The sequence below is a fragment of the Pezoporus flaviventris genome, unplaced genomic scaffold, assembly GCF_033815535.1.
Source record: "Pezoporus flaviventris isolate CSIRO_AGI_PZ_B2104156 unplaced genomic scaffold, CSIRO_AGI_Pfla_v1 ptg000228l, whole genome shotgun sequence".
Classification (NCBI taxonomy): Eukaryota; Metazoa; Chordata; class Aves; order Psittaciformes; family Psittacidae; genus Pezoporus; species Pezoporus flaviventris.
In genome coordinates, this window is record NW_026892776.1 from 1,297,537 (window position 1) to 1,310,098 (window position 12,562).

At 60.9% G+C, this 12,562-nt stretch overlaps 1 protein-coding gene across 2 annotated transcripts; it reads right to left on the bottom strand.

The window, feature by feature from the left end:
* Positions 1–2,972: 2,972 nt before the first annotated feature.
* On the bottom strand, positions 2,973–10,921 carry CSF1 (colony stimulating factor 1). Of its 2 annotated transcripts, none has more exons than XM_061442505.1 (9): positions 10,764–10,921; positions 9,604–9,735; positions 8,130–8,192; positions 7,647–7,826; positions 7,127–7,304; positions 5,515–5,642; positions 4,906–4,961; positions 4,774–4,826; positions 2,973–4,461 (listed from the first exon to the last, which is right to left on the bottom strand). In XM_061442505.1, the coding sequence occupies exons 1-8, from the start codon at positions 10,782–10,784 to the stop codon at positions 4,775–4,777; spliced, it is 810 nt and encodes a 269-aa protein (XP_061298489.1). In that variant the 5' UTR covers positions 10,785–10,921; the 3' UTR covers positions 2,973–4,461; position 4,774. The 2 variants fall into 2 exon arrangements, with proteins under 2 accessions (XP_061298489.1, XP_061298488.1); XM_061442504.1 differs by having other exon boundaries at positions 5,515–6,281.
* Between the last annotated feature and the right edge of the window lie 1,641 nt (positions 10,922–12,562).

Genomic DNA, 12,562 nt, shown 5'->3' on the forward strand with positions numbered 1-12,562 from the left:
CCAGCCCTGCTGGGGGCGCACAGCCCTGGTTGGAGTGCTGGGCATGGCCAGGGCTGCCTTCCTCCCTCCCCGTCATCAGCATCAGCATCATCGTCACTGGGGTCCCCACCGTGGGGTCTACACCAGCCCCTCCGTTTGAGGCAGGGACCCCACCCCAACTCCATGGGATGCTGCACCCAGCCGGGACCCTCAAAGAACGGGCACACCTCCAGCAGCATGAGGGTGCAGGCAGGGAGCAGGAAGGATGAAGGAAGGATGCAGGTAGGGAGCAGGCAGGGAGCAGGAAGGATGAAGGAAGGATGCAGGTAGGGAGCAGGCAGGGAGCAGGTAGGGTTCAGGCAGGGAGCAGGCAGGGTGCAGGCAGGGTGCAGGTAAGGTGCAGGTATGGAGCAGGCAGGGTGCACGCAGGGAGCAGGCACGGTGCAGGTAGGGAGCAGGCAGGGAGCAGGTAAGGTGCAGACAGGGAGCAGGCAGGGTGCAGGCAGTGAGCAGGAAGGATGGAGGTAGGGAGCACGCAGGGAGCAGGCACGGTGCAGGTAGGGAGGAGGTAGGGAGCAGGCAGGGAGGTAGGGAGCAGGTAAGGTGCAGGCAGGGTACAGGTAGGGAGCAGGCAGGGTGCAGACAGGGAGCAGGCAGGGTGCAGACAGGGAGCAGGCAGGGAGCAGGCAGGGTGCAGGCAGGGTGCAGGTAAGGTGCAGACAGGGAGCAGGCAGGGAATAGGCAGGGTGCAGGCACAGCTCCTGACACCGATGGGTGTCCGTCTGTCCAGCCCATGCATCTGTCCCCACTGAGATGTCTCCATCTGCCCCCTCCGAGCATCACCCCCATGTCCCAAACGGGCTTTGGGATGGGCTTGTGTCCCTGTGCCAGGACAGGCAGGAAGGCAGCAACCCTGCCCACGGGGCACCCTGACCCCGTCCTGCTCCCCAAAGCCCTAAAGAACAACCACGAACAGTCCGGATCCTGGGAAAACATCAGCATTTGGGTTAAACCCCACCGGGGGGGGGGCACAGATAACGGGTTTTAACCAAAATCACTACGTCTGCCCGCAAAAGCAGCCTCTGACCACCAACCTCCTCCAGCCAAACCCTGTCCCGGACTCGCTGTGCCCCGCGAACCGCGGCCTCGGGGCCCTTTCCGGGCACTTCTGCCCCGTCAGCAGCTCTGCGGTGCCCGAGGGGGGGGGACGTATCCCAGGGTGGGCTGAACCCCCTTGGGGTGCTTGGGGGGGGGGGGCTCCTGGCAGTGGGATGAAGCTGGGTGGTCCCAACCCCTCGATGATGCAAGCACTGGGGATGGGGGGGACCCCCCCGGCTTTGGTGCTGGGGGGTGCCCCCCATCTGTGGCACCCGTGCTGCACACTCCCACTCCCAGCGGGTCCTGGAGCCACTCATTGCTGTGTGTGTGTCCCCCCCCCCAAAATCACCCTTTTTCACCCCATCCTGGCAGATTTAAAGGCACAAACACCCATTTTGGACCCCAGGCGGCACCCCAGGGTGCCCCCACCCTCTGCGCCCCACTTAGCTGCAGTGAAGGGACAGGGATAACGCTCCGGGTCTCCCTCTGGCTATGGGGTCTCTGATGTGGGGGGCTGAGAGCACGTTTTACCCCCACACACATTGGGGGTGGGGGGTGTTAGGGCAGGGAATAACCTCTCTGCTCCCCCACACCATAATAGGAGGGGAGAAGAGGCCACCATGTGGGGACATGAGAAGCAAAGGGACCTTCCTGGCCCAAACCTTAGGGCAGCAAGATGGGGTTTTCCTATTTTCCTCCATCGTCCATATTCTTCCACAGGTTTGAGCTGCTTGAAGCAGCCAGAGGAGGGCAGGGATGAGGGTTTGTGGGGTACATTTGGATGGGGTGGGAATCGCTGCTCCTTGTATGCCAGGGCCATTCCCAAACTCATTCCCATCATTCAGCTCCAGAGTTAACACCCTCCCTTGTGCTTCCACCTGGAGCTGCCCCCAAGCCTGGGCCCTGTGCCCACCCCTAAGAGCAGCCTCTGACCTTAAATACACCCCCCCCCCCCCAAATCCAACCATAATGATTGTGGCCTGAATCCAGTGGGATATATATAGGTCCCACTTCCCTGGGAAGGGGATGTGGAGCTGGGAAACCCCCATCTGCTGCTGGGGAGAGGAAGGGCTGGGCTGAGTCAGCTCCCCTCGAGGAATCCTGTCTGTCAGCAAACACAGCTCAGCCCCAGCACCCACAAAACGCTCCCGGGTCCCATCCTGCCCTTCCCATCCATCCCATGGGAGCGATGCCGTGGGGTTAACCCTGCACCCCAACACCATGGCATGGGCTCAGGGTGGTGTTGAAAGCCCCTCATTCCATGGGTATCCCCCTCGCCGGCGATGCTGGGTGCATGCAAAGGGAGCGGGATGCAGGGCTCCCCCATTCCCTGCGGAAATGCCTCTTCCAGCGCTGCCTCTCAAGTGAAGTGCTCTCAGGAAGCGTTGTTGAGGGTGTGTTTGCTTTAAGCAGCTGCTTCCCAACTGCCCACAGGAGGTTTTGGGGGGCCCCAACGGTGGGGAAGGGGAGCCCATGGCAGGAGCGCCCCAATGCCAGCAGGATGCGGGTGGGCGGGGGCAGGAAAGCCGGATGCATCCCTCGGCCCTGATGCCGGTGGCCGTGAACTCCTGCCTGGATCAACAGGAAAGCGGGAGCGCGACCCCAAGCCCTTATCCCGGTGCTGGCCACATCCAGCCCTCTGCTCCAGGAGCTTTCCCTATGGATTCCCCATTGCAAGACACCAAAGTACCCCTAGGTGCAGAGCGCAAGAGGAGACACAACCCTGGATGCTGGATCAAGCCCAGGAGCATCCTGGATTGAGGATGAAGGGTCTCCATCCCCCCTTCCCACACATTCCCAGGCATGGGGACCCAATCATCCCTCCTTTAGTGTCATCCCCCATGAGGGACCCCAAAACTGCACCCCCCCCATCAGCTCCCCCACTCACACAGCGCTCCACATCACCTTTTATTATTAATAATATTAAATATACAAGCTGCTTTCTATGCTTTTCTTTAAATAAACTTCTTTAAATGACTTTGTATAAAATATTCCAACATTTCCTTGTATCAAAACCAGGAGAAAATAAAAAGGCAAAAATAAATCCAACAACAGCTTAAAGGCAAGATTCCCCCCCCCCCTTTCCCCATGGTGCAAATCAGTGCTTCCACCAACAGCCTCCTTGCTGCAGTCAGGGCTTTGCTCCTGATTTACACCAAGTCCCTTGCACTGGAACCCCCTCCTTCTGGCAGTCATAAATACACACACATACATACATACATATATATATATATATATATATATATATATATAAACCACAATTAATAGTAATGCTTTCTTTAAAAACAGTTTGGTTTTGTCCACGTTTTCTTCCATCATATAAAAATAATACTTCAAAACCCAAGAGCAGCGCGGGCCACGCTTCACATTTGGGGCCAGAGGGATGCAGGATGCGGCCCAAGCCCACTGTTGTGGGTACCACCGGGACTGATGCACCCCAAACCGGGCTATTCCCTAAGCCAGGAAGCGGGGCTGAGCCAAAAAGCCCCTCACTACTCAACTTGGGCATCTCCATCCCATACATCCCCATCGATCCAAGTCATTCCCAAGCCCCATTTCCCTTCTTTAAAGCGCAGTCACAAGAGGAAATCCAGTCGGAGGCGAGGCCAGCTCGCATCAAGAACCCTGCAAGGGGGCAGGAGGGCCCCCCCCTCAAATATTCCTGTGGGATAAAAGGCTTTGATTTTCTCTATTACAAATAAACCCCTCGCAGCACACCGAGGCCAGCTCGGGACCGGGACCGGAGCCAGAGCTCCGGCGGCAGGAGGACGAGGAGCAGGACGGTGCCAAGCATCACCCCCAAACCCATCCCCATGCAGGGACACGGGCACTGGTGGGCTTTAAATATTCACAGTGTGAGGGTTGCAGTTGTGAGTTGGGGTTGTGCAGCTTGGAGGGGGTCCAGGTGACTGCCACCCCCCCCCTCCCCATCCCCAGCATCCAGGATGCTCCAGATGAAGCCTTGGGAAAGGCAGGATGAAGTGATGGGTGCTGCTCCAAGCCCCGCCATGCTGGGGTGGGAGAAGATTCATGGAGCTGATCCCCTCCATCTTCAGCCAGCACTGGCCATGTCCAAGCAGGATCCATCCTCATCATCATCCCACATCCAGCACTCCCAGCATCCCGCTCAGCACCGCGGCCTCACATCAGCCACTGCCACCGTCCTGAATCCCTTCGGAGCCCGGGGGTCCCCACTCGGGGGGCATCCCCCCCCCATCCTTTTGTCCCTGCCAGGGAGGTTTGTGCAGTCTCTGGGGCGAGGGAAGAGGGAGCGTCAGCATCATGGCAGGACCGCAGCGGGGCCGGTGCGCGCCGACCCTTCCTGCACACAGCAAGGAGCATCCGGATCCAGCCCCCGAGCAGCTTCACATCCCGCCTCGGGCCCTGCGGGAAGGAAGGGAATGATGAGTGGGAGCCAGGGAAGGCGGCGTGGGGAGAAGCACATCAAAACCACAGGAAGAAATACACTCTATATATTAAGGAAGTGCTGGTAATGGATTAATGGGCTGTGAAACCACAGCTGGCAGCACTGGGGCGCCGACCTGGGACTCTCCCGGTCTTCCCATCCCCATCCATCCCCTGCCGGCAGCCGAAATTCCCTGCCCATGGCCGAGATTGGGCATGGTCCAGGGACTCGACACCATCCCCATGGGCTTGGAGCGGAGCCCAGCAAGGTCCCATCCAGCCCCTGCTCACCTCAGAGGTCCTGAGTCTCCAGGTCTGGACATTCCCTTGCTCCCTGCAGTGCCCTGCAAGGGAAAGCCGAGGGGGGTTAGGGCATGGTGGGGGCACCCAAAGCCTCCCCAAGCAGGATGGCATCGCACCCACCTCCTCTCTGGCTCCTCGGGGTCACGGTCTCCATCTTCCAGTGGCCGCTCCAGGACCTGAATGAAGGGAATGGGAATGGGGAGGTGAGCCATAGGGAAGGGGAATGGGGAGGTGAGCCATGGGGAAGGGGAATGGGGAGGTGAGCCGTGGGGAAGGGGAGGGAAGGGGAATGGGGAGGTGAGCCGTGGGGAAGGGAAATGGGGAGGTGAGCCATGGGGAAGGGGAATGGGGAGGTGAGCTGTGGGGAAGGGGAATGGGGAGGTGAGCCGTGGGGAAGGGGAATGGGGAGGTGAGCCGTGGGGAAGGGGAATGGGGAGGTGAGCCATGGGGAAGGGGAATGGGGAGGTGAGCTGTGGGGAAGGGGAATGGGGAGGTGAGCCGTGGGGAAGGGGAACGGGGAGGTGAGCCGTGGGGAAGGGGCTGCAATGGGGTGTGGGGAGGCTCTCATTGCACCCACACAGCACCCTCCCATCCCGCTGAGCACCACTGGTGTGTCCCCATCTTGACAGGATGAGGAAAGTGGGGCTCAGCCCACACAGAACAAGAGCCAAGTGGGGACACCGAGGCAGGAGACGCTGCTGGGGCGCAGTGGGGGGGGGGGGTCCTTACCCTGGGTCTGTACTTGTAGAAGAGCAGCCCCCCCATGGCCAGCAGCACGGCCACCGCGCTGGCCACCGTGATGTAGACGAGGGGCTCCCCATGGCCCTCCCTGGCGGGCGGCTCCTTCCTGCGCTGCTCTGTGCTCAGAACAAAGCCAGAGTCAAAGCTGGGCCCGGCACCTCCATCCTGGGGCTCCCGGCGCCGGCTCAGCCCCCAGCCCCGCGCCCCGGGGCCCCCAGCAGCTCGGTCCCGCAGCCCCGGGGCCATCCTGGTGAAGCGGAGCTGGGGGATGAGCTCCATCCTGGCTCCGCCGCTGCTGGGGGTGCTGGTGTCGAGGAGGATGGAGGCTCCCTGGTGCTGGGCAGGATGCGGCAGGCGGGGACCAGCCGCTGTCCCGGTGCCACCTTCCACCAGCTCTCTGTCCCCACGCACGATGGGGACGTCCAACGCTGCCAGGCCAATGGTCCCGGCTGCATCCAGGATGGCTTCGGTGCTGTCGGCCGGAGCTGGCTGCTGCATCCCAATGGATGGCACCGACGCAGCGTCGCCTACCCCGGCAGCCAGGACCTCCCCGGTCCCCGAGCCGCCGTCCGTGTTACTGGGGGGCTGTGATGGGGCGTCTAAGTCAGTGAGGGTGGCATGGAGGAGGCTGTAAGGGAGCCGGGTGCTAGCGGGTGCCTCCTCGCTGCTGGCATGGGTGGCAGCGGAGAGGGAGGGCTGGGTGGCAGGAGGGAGGGCAGGGGACAGGCAATTGCAGTCAGGATCTGTCCCCACACCTGAAAGAAGCAGAGAGAAGAGACGGCCGTGGGGTCAGCAGCCTCCAAGAGGGGCCCAGCCAGCCGATCCAAGGTCGGGGGCAGTGTCCCCGTCCCTCCCCGTGGGGAATCAGGTCAAACAGCCACCCAAACCAGAGCCAGGAGAGCAAAGGTGAGGCAGGGAGCAGGCAGGGAGCGATGGGGCAGCACAGAGACGACAAGCACCAGACAGGAGGAAGCAAACCCGCATCTCCGGGTACCCCGAGCCCATGGCAGTGGGTTATCCACGACCGACAGTCACGTTTAACGTCAGGGACACGGCACAGCTCCAGCACACAGCAAGGCATCTCCTCCATGGGCATGCAGACACAGGACAGCAACACGGGGCTCTTCCACCCCAAAATGCTCTCCCCGAAAGGCTTGGTCAAGGGAAACCGAGGCAGGGGGCAGTCGGAGTGACACAGGTCATGCAGCACGTCGGTGGCAGAGGAGTCCCAGCGCCTCCATCCTCCGTGTTAACACTCATCCCATGCACTGGGGCTCCGAGACGGAGCCAAGCCCAATGCCTCCAGCCAAGCCGATGGAGATGCCTCCTTGCAGCCCTCAGCATCTCGTTTCCAGCAGGATTCAGCCCAAATCCCAACTCCAAAGGGCCGCCAGCCCCTTCTCCCAAGCCTGGCTCAACACGGACACACCAAGGCCACCCCTTGGGGACGGTGACGGAGACAGGACCAACGCAGACACGAGCCCACGGCGCCCGCGTGTGCCCACGGACAGGGACACGCGGCTGTGAAGCTGCCCCATGCAGGTGAACCCGAGCCCCCCCCCAGCCCAGCACCAGGCAGAGACAAAGCCTCAGAGCTCACCTGGGGAGGCTCCAGCTCTCCTGGGTGCCAGGCAGGCCCTGCGGTAGACCTGGCTGCAATCCCGCTCGAAGGTCTCCTGGTTCTGCAGGAGCTGGTTGATGTCCTGGAAGAAGTGCTTGACCAGCACCAGCATCTCGTATGGGGAGGTGGTGAACTCCTCGAAGCACATCTGGGAGAGCTGCAGGAAGAGCGGTGCTCGGCATCAGCTCCACAACCATGCAGAGCACCTGGTGGCACCCCACCACCACGGGGTTCCACGCTGCACCCAGGGCAGGGTTTGACCCCTCCACGGCTCCCTGTGCCCGTGCACCCACCCCAGGATGCTCTGGACACCCCATTTATAGAACCATAGGATGGTTTGGGTTGGAAAGGACCTCAAGATCATCCAGTTCCAACCTCCTGCCGTGGGCAGGGACACCTCACACTGACCACATCACCCCAGGCTCTGTCCAAGCGAGCCTTTCACTCCAGGATGAGGGCTCGGACCACTCCCCTGTGGCTATGGCATGGGACACCCCACCTTCCTCTCCTCTTCATCCTCCTCCCTGATGCAGGGGTCGAAGCTCTCGTCGATGTGGCTGTACATCCTGCGCACCATCTGCATCTTCTTGGCGTTGGAGGAGTTCTCCTTGAACTCCGTGCGCTCCAGGATCTTGCCCAGCAGAGGAAAAGCTGCTTTCACGTAGCAAACGGAGTCATTCTGTGAGGACACAGACACCCCACACACACATAAAGTGAGATTGGCTCTGGGATGGGCAGAGCAGCACCCCCCATCCCGCTCTGCCTTGGGGAAACTGAGGCACAAAATGCCTTTGCATGGCCCTGCAGGCTGCCTAAGCTGGGACTCAACAGCTGCCTATAGGCAGGATGGGTCCCTCCTGGGCTGCCATCCACCAAAGGGGACAAGAGAGAGGAGATAGGGGACCCAAGGACATCCCCCCCCACCATGCACCAGCCAGCCCTGGTCCCTGTCCCCTTGTGTCCCCAGCAAGGAGCCACTCACCAGCTGCATCTTGTTGATGAACTTGAAGGAGACTCTGCCCGGGTGCTGCATCTGGGTGTCAGCCTGGAAAGACAGAGCAGGATGCGACCCCATGGGGTGCTTATCCCTGCAAACAGGGATAAGCACACTCCCTGTACCAAGGACGCCTTCCTCCTCCCACCCTGCTTCTCTTCCTCCTCCTCCTCTTCCTCCCAGCATCACAGCAGAGCCCTGCTTTATTCTCCTCCACAGTGCTAAAAAGCCAGGCTGCAAAAGAGCATCCCACCATGCAGGAGGTCACACATCCCATGGGAATCACACCACCGCGGGGATCCCCCCCACCGTGCCACGACCCTTTCCGATGAGGGGGTCCAACACAAGCTCCTTCTCTCCAGGCCGATATTCCAGGCTGGAAATGGTAAGGGCTGCCAGAATTGCCGGCCGGAATATCGGCCCGGAAACAATTGCTCCATTATCCTGTAGGGGCTGGAGCAAGGGGATGGCTCCTCCACCAGCGGGAAGAGGAGAGGGCTGCAATCCCCAGCAGCAAAACCACCCCTTCCATTCAAACCTGCTCCATCCCCTTTCTCCCTGCAAGCACGCAGCCACTTCCCATCCCATGGGATTACAAAGCAAAGGCTCCCCCCGCCTAGGGACAATTTGGGCAGAGGAAGAAGCCGTTATCTGCCATCTCCTGGCACTACAGCTCAGTGCCTGAAGAGGAAGAGGTAAAACCGAGCCCGGACACAGCGGTTACAGGCTCGGGGTAAAGGACCCCTCTCGCGGCACAGTGGAATTTAATCTGCGACAACCGGTTAAATCCCTGCGTGCCCCCAATTCCCGGCTCTCCCCTGAACATCAGCACGATTCCCACACTCGGGGGTGAGCCAAGGGCCAGCACAAGATACGGCCCCAACAGCCGGGATGGGGCCAGGAGGAGCCGCGTCCCTGCGGGATGGGTGTGAGCATCCAGCGCTGCCCCTATGGACCACGCAGGGTGGAAGGCACCCGTCGCCAAAGGCACCCATGGCCACAGCCTGGCTGGCTCCATCCATCGCCTGGCCAGCGGCCCCCCTCGCTGCCTGCCACCCACCCACAGCCCTGTTGCCAGCCCAGCTTCCAGGCAAGCAGCTGGACTCAGGAATGCAGCCGGATTCCTCCGCTTAACCCCTGCGCAGCCGCCCGGAAAACACCCGTCCCCTCCACTGCTTCCCCATCGCTCCTGCCTCATCCAGCCCCGTTCCCAGCCCCGTTCCTGCTTCTTCCCCATCGTCTTCCATTTATCCCACCAGCACTTTTCCACAGCTGCCCACGATAAAAGCACAACTGCACAATCACCCCCCCCCCTCCCAGCACCCGCTTATCCCTTGTGCCCACGGATGCTCAGCTCCTGGGTACCATCATTTTGATGCCGGAGGTGAAAACCAGCAGATTTGCTCAAAATCAGGGCTGGTTTGTGCCCCATCCCGTGGCACGGTGCAGGGAGGCCACTCACCAGCTCCTCCAGCTCAGCCAGGTGCCGCTCGGTGATGATCTGCTGGCAGTATCTGTTCTGCTCCGTCTCATGGATGCTGCAGAGCAGGAGGATGAGGAGGGAGGAGAGCAGGGTGCAGCGGAGCAGGCACACCTGAGCATGGCAGAGCAAAGGCTTGGAGCAGCGTTAACCCCCCCCCTTTCCCACCCACCCCCCCTCCCCTTTGCGATGGGTTTGACCCCGATCCAGCGGGATAACCCCACCGTGAACCTCCAGCCCCATTCCCATCGCTATCCTGCTATTTTTAGGAGCGTCAGGTCAGCAGGGAATTTCCCAGCGCCCAGCGCAGGGGCTGCGTGGCCGGAGCCTGGCGAGCACAAGCCTGGCTGTGGCTCTCGGCCACTTCCACATTCCCCATCCAGCCCTCATCCCGCTCTCCCACACCATTTCTCCAGCTCCCCTGCACATCTTCTCCTCCACCCCGGCTCCGGGGAGCCGCCTGACGCACCGACCCACCCAGCCCCAAAAATCCTCTTCCCACCCTCCGGACCCCCCCCAGCTTCCAGAGCCTGCACCCGCCGGGCTCTTTCCATGCAGCAGCCCTGGCGTCGCCCCAAATTCCCCTCCCAGTCCTCCTGCAACGAAGCGGGGAGGCCCCAAATCGTGGCGGGATCACGGTGGGCAACGGGGGCTTGTCCCGGGATGAAGACCCCCGAGGTGGGGATGGAGCAGACCCGCGGGGTGGGGGGGATGATGCGTGCCCCCCCCCCTCCGGTGCACCGGCACTGAGAGGGTGCCTGGGTGATGGAGGGGGGGAATTTCCCTTGGAAGTTGTCCAAAATCCTCCCCTCTTGTGAAGCTGCCAGATGCCACCGCCGAGACACGGCCACGGCTGGCCGGAGCCTCACCCCACCGGGACGGGACGGGCTGGAACCGGGGCCTCCCCCCGCCGGCTCCGGGAAGCGAGATCGGGCTTGGAACCGAGAACCAGGGGCTTCACCCCTCGGCTCCGGCAGCCGGGGCTGGAACCGAGAATCGGGAGGGGGCTGGAGCCTCACCCCGCGGGTCCATGAACCGAGCCGGGGCTGGAGCATCCCCCCGCCGGGAGCTCTGCCCTGTCCCGCGGCGTGACCGTGTTACGAGGGGACCCCGCACCGGGATAACGGGAAGGGCCGCCGTACCTTGGCTCCGAGGCGGGGCATGGGGGCTGCCGTGGGGCCGGGGCTGCTGTGGGGCCGGGCGGAGCGAGCGAGGCGGCGGCGGGGCCGAGCGGGGCCGGGCTGAGCCACCACCGCCGCCGCGCTCCCCTTTATAGCGCCGCGGCAGCATGTGGTTTATGAGAATGGGCTGGCGCTCGGCCCCGCTCGGCCCCGCTCGGCTCCGCTCGGATCGGATCGGCCCCTCCTCGGATCGGATCGGCCCCTCCTCGAATCAGTTCGGCCCCTCTCGGGTCGTGTCGGTTCCTACTCGGATCGGGTCGGCCCCGTTCGGATCGGATCGGTTTCTCCTCGGCTCAATTCATCGCCTCCTCGGATCAATTCATCGCCTCCTCGGATCGGGTCGGCCCCTTCTCGGATCAGTTCGGCTCCTTTCGGATCGGGTCGGTCCCAATCGGATTGCCTCGGCTCGGCTCGGCTCGGCTCGGCTCGGTTCGGTTCGGCTCGATAGTGCGCCCCGCCCACCCCATCCTCTGCGCTGTGGTATATGCACATGCATGTACACGGGGTTTGCATATGTTAGTTCATGTATGGTCACCTCTGGACATGTGGACCCATGTGCACATGTGTGTGCTCACCTCTGGGCACAGGCACCCATGCACACACACACCACACACACATACAGTAACCCCTGGTCTTGCACATATGTGCATGTGTATGTGTATGTGCATGTGCATGTGTATGTGCATGTGTATGTGTATGTGCAGGTGCATATGTATGTGTATGTGCATGTGTATGTGTATGTGCAGGTGCATGTGTATGTGCATGTGTATGTGTATGTGCATGTGCATGTGTATGTGCATGTGTATGTGTATGGTCACCCCTGGGCACGTGTAACTATGAGCATGTGCACACACACACGCATGTATGCATCCACAGCACTGGGGCGTGCACACACATGCGGGCACATGCACATATGCACACACACACGTGACAGCACATGTGCATGCATGCACACATGTACTCACTGTGTATGCGCACATAAACATCTTTCCAGTGTGCACACGTGTGTAAACTACCCATACATCCTGCATGGACTTGCATGGATGTGCACAAAGGATACATGTGCATGGACAGATCCATGTGTGCACAGGCAGCTCCATTTACATGGGCGTGCATGATCAGGCCTGTGCACACACATATGCATGGGTAGATCCATGTGTGCACAGATGAAACCACATGTGCATGGATAGATCCATGTGGGCATGGGTGGATCCATGTATGCATGGATGAAACCACATGTGCATGGATGGATCCACATGCGCATGGGTGAAACCACATGTGCATCCATGGTTTCATGTGAGTGAAACCATGTGCATGGGTCAAATCACATGTGCACAAGCAGCTTCATTGGTGTGGGACATGCATGAGCAGACGTGCACACACGTGCATGGATGGATCCACATGTGCATGGATAGATGCACATGTGCATGGATGAAACCACATGTGTGCAAGCAGGTTCATTGGTGTGGGACATGCATGAGCAGACATGCACACACATGTGCATGGATGGATCCACACCTGCATGGATGAAACCACATGTACATGGATGGATTCACGTGTGCATGGATAGATGCACATGTGCATGGATGAAACCACATGTGTGCAAGCAGGTTCATTAGCGTGGGCATGCATGAACAGACGTGCACACACTTGCACAGATGGATCCACGTGTGCACAAGCAGCTCCATTTACACAGGTGTGCACGAAGGGCTCCACGAGTGCACGGGTGGATCCGTGTGCAAGGGAGCGCAGGGCTGCAT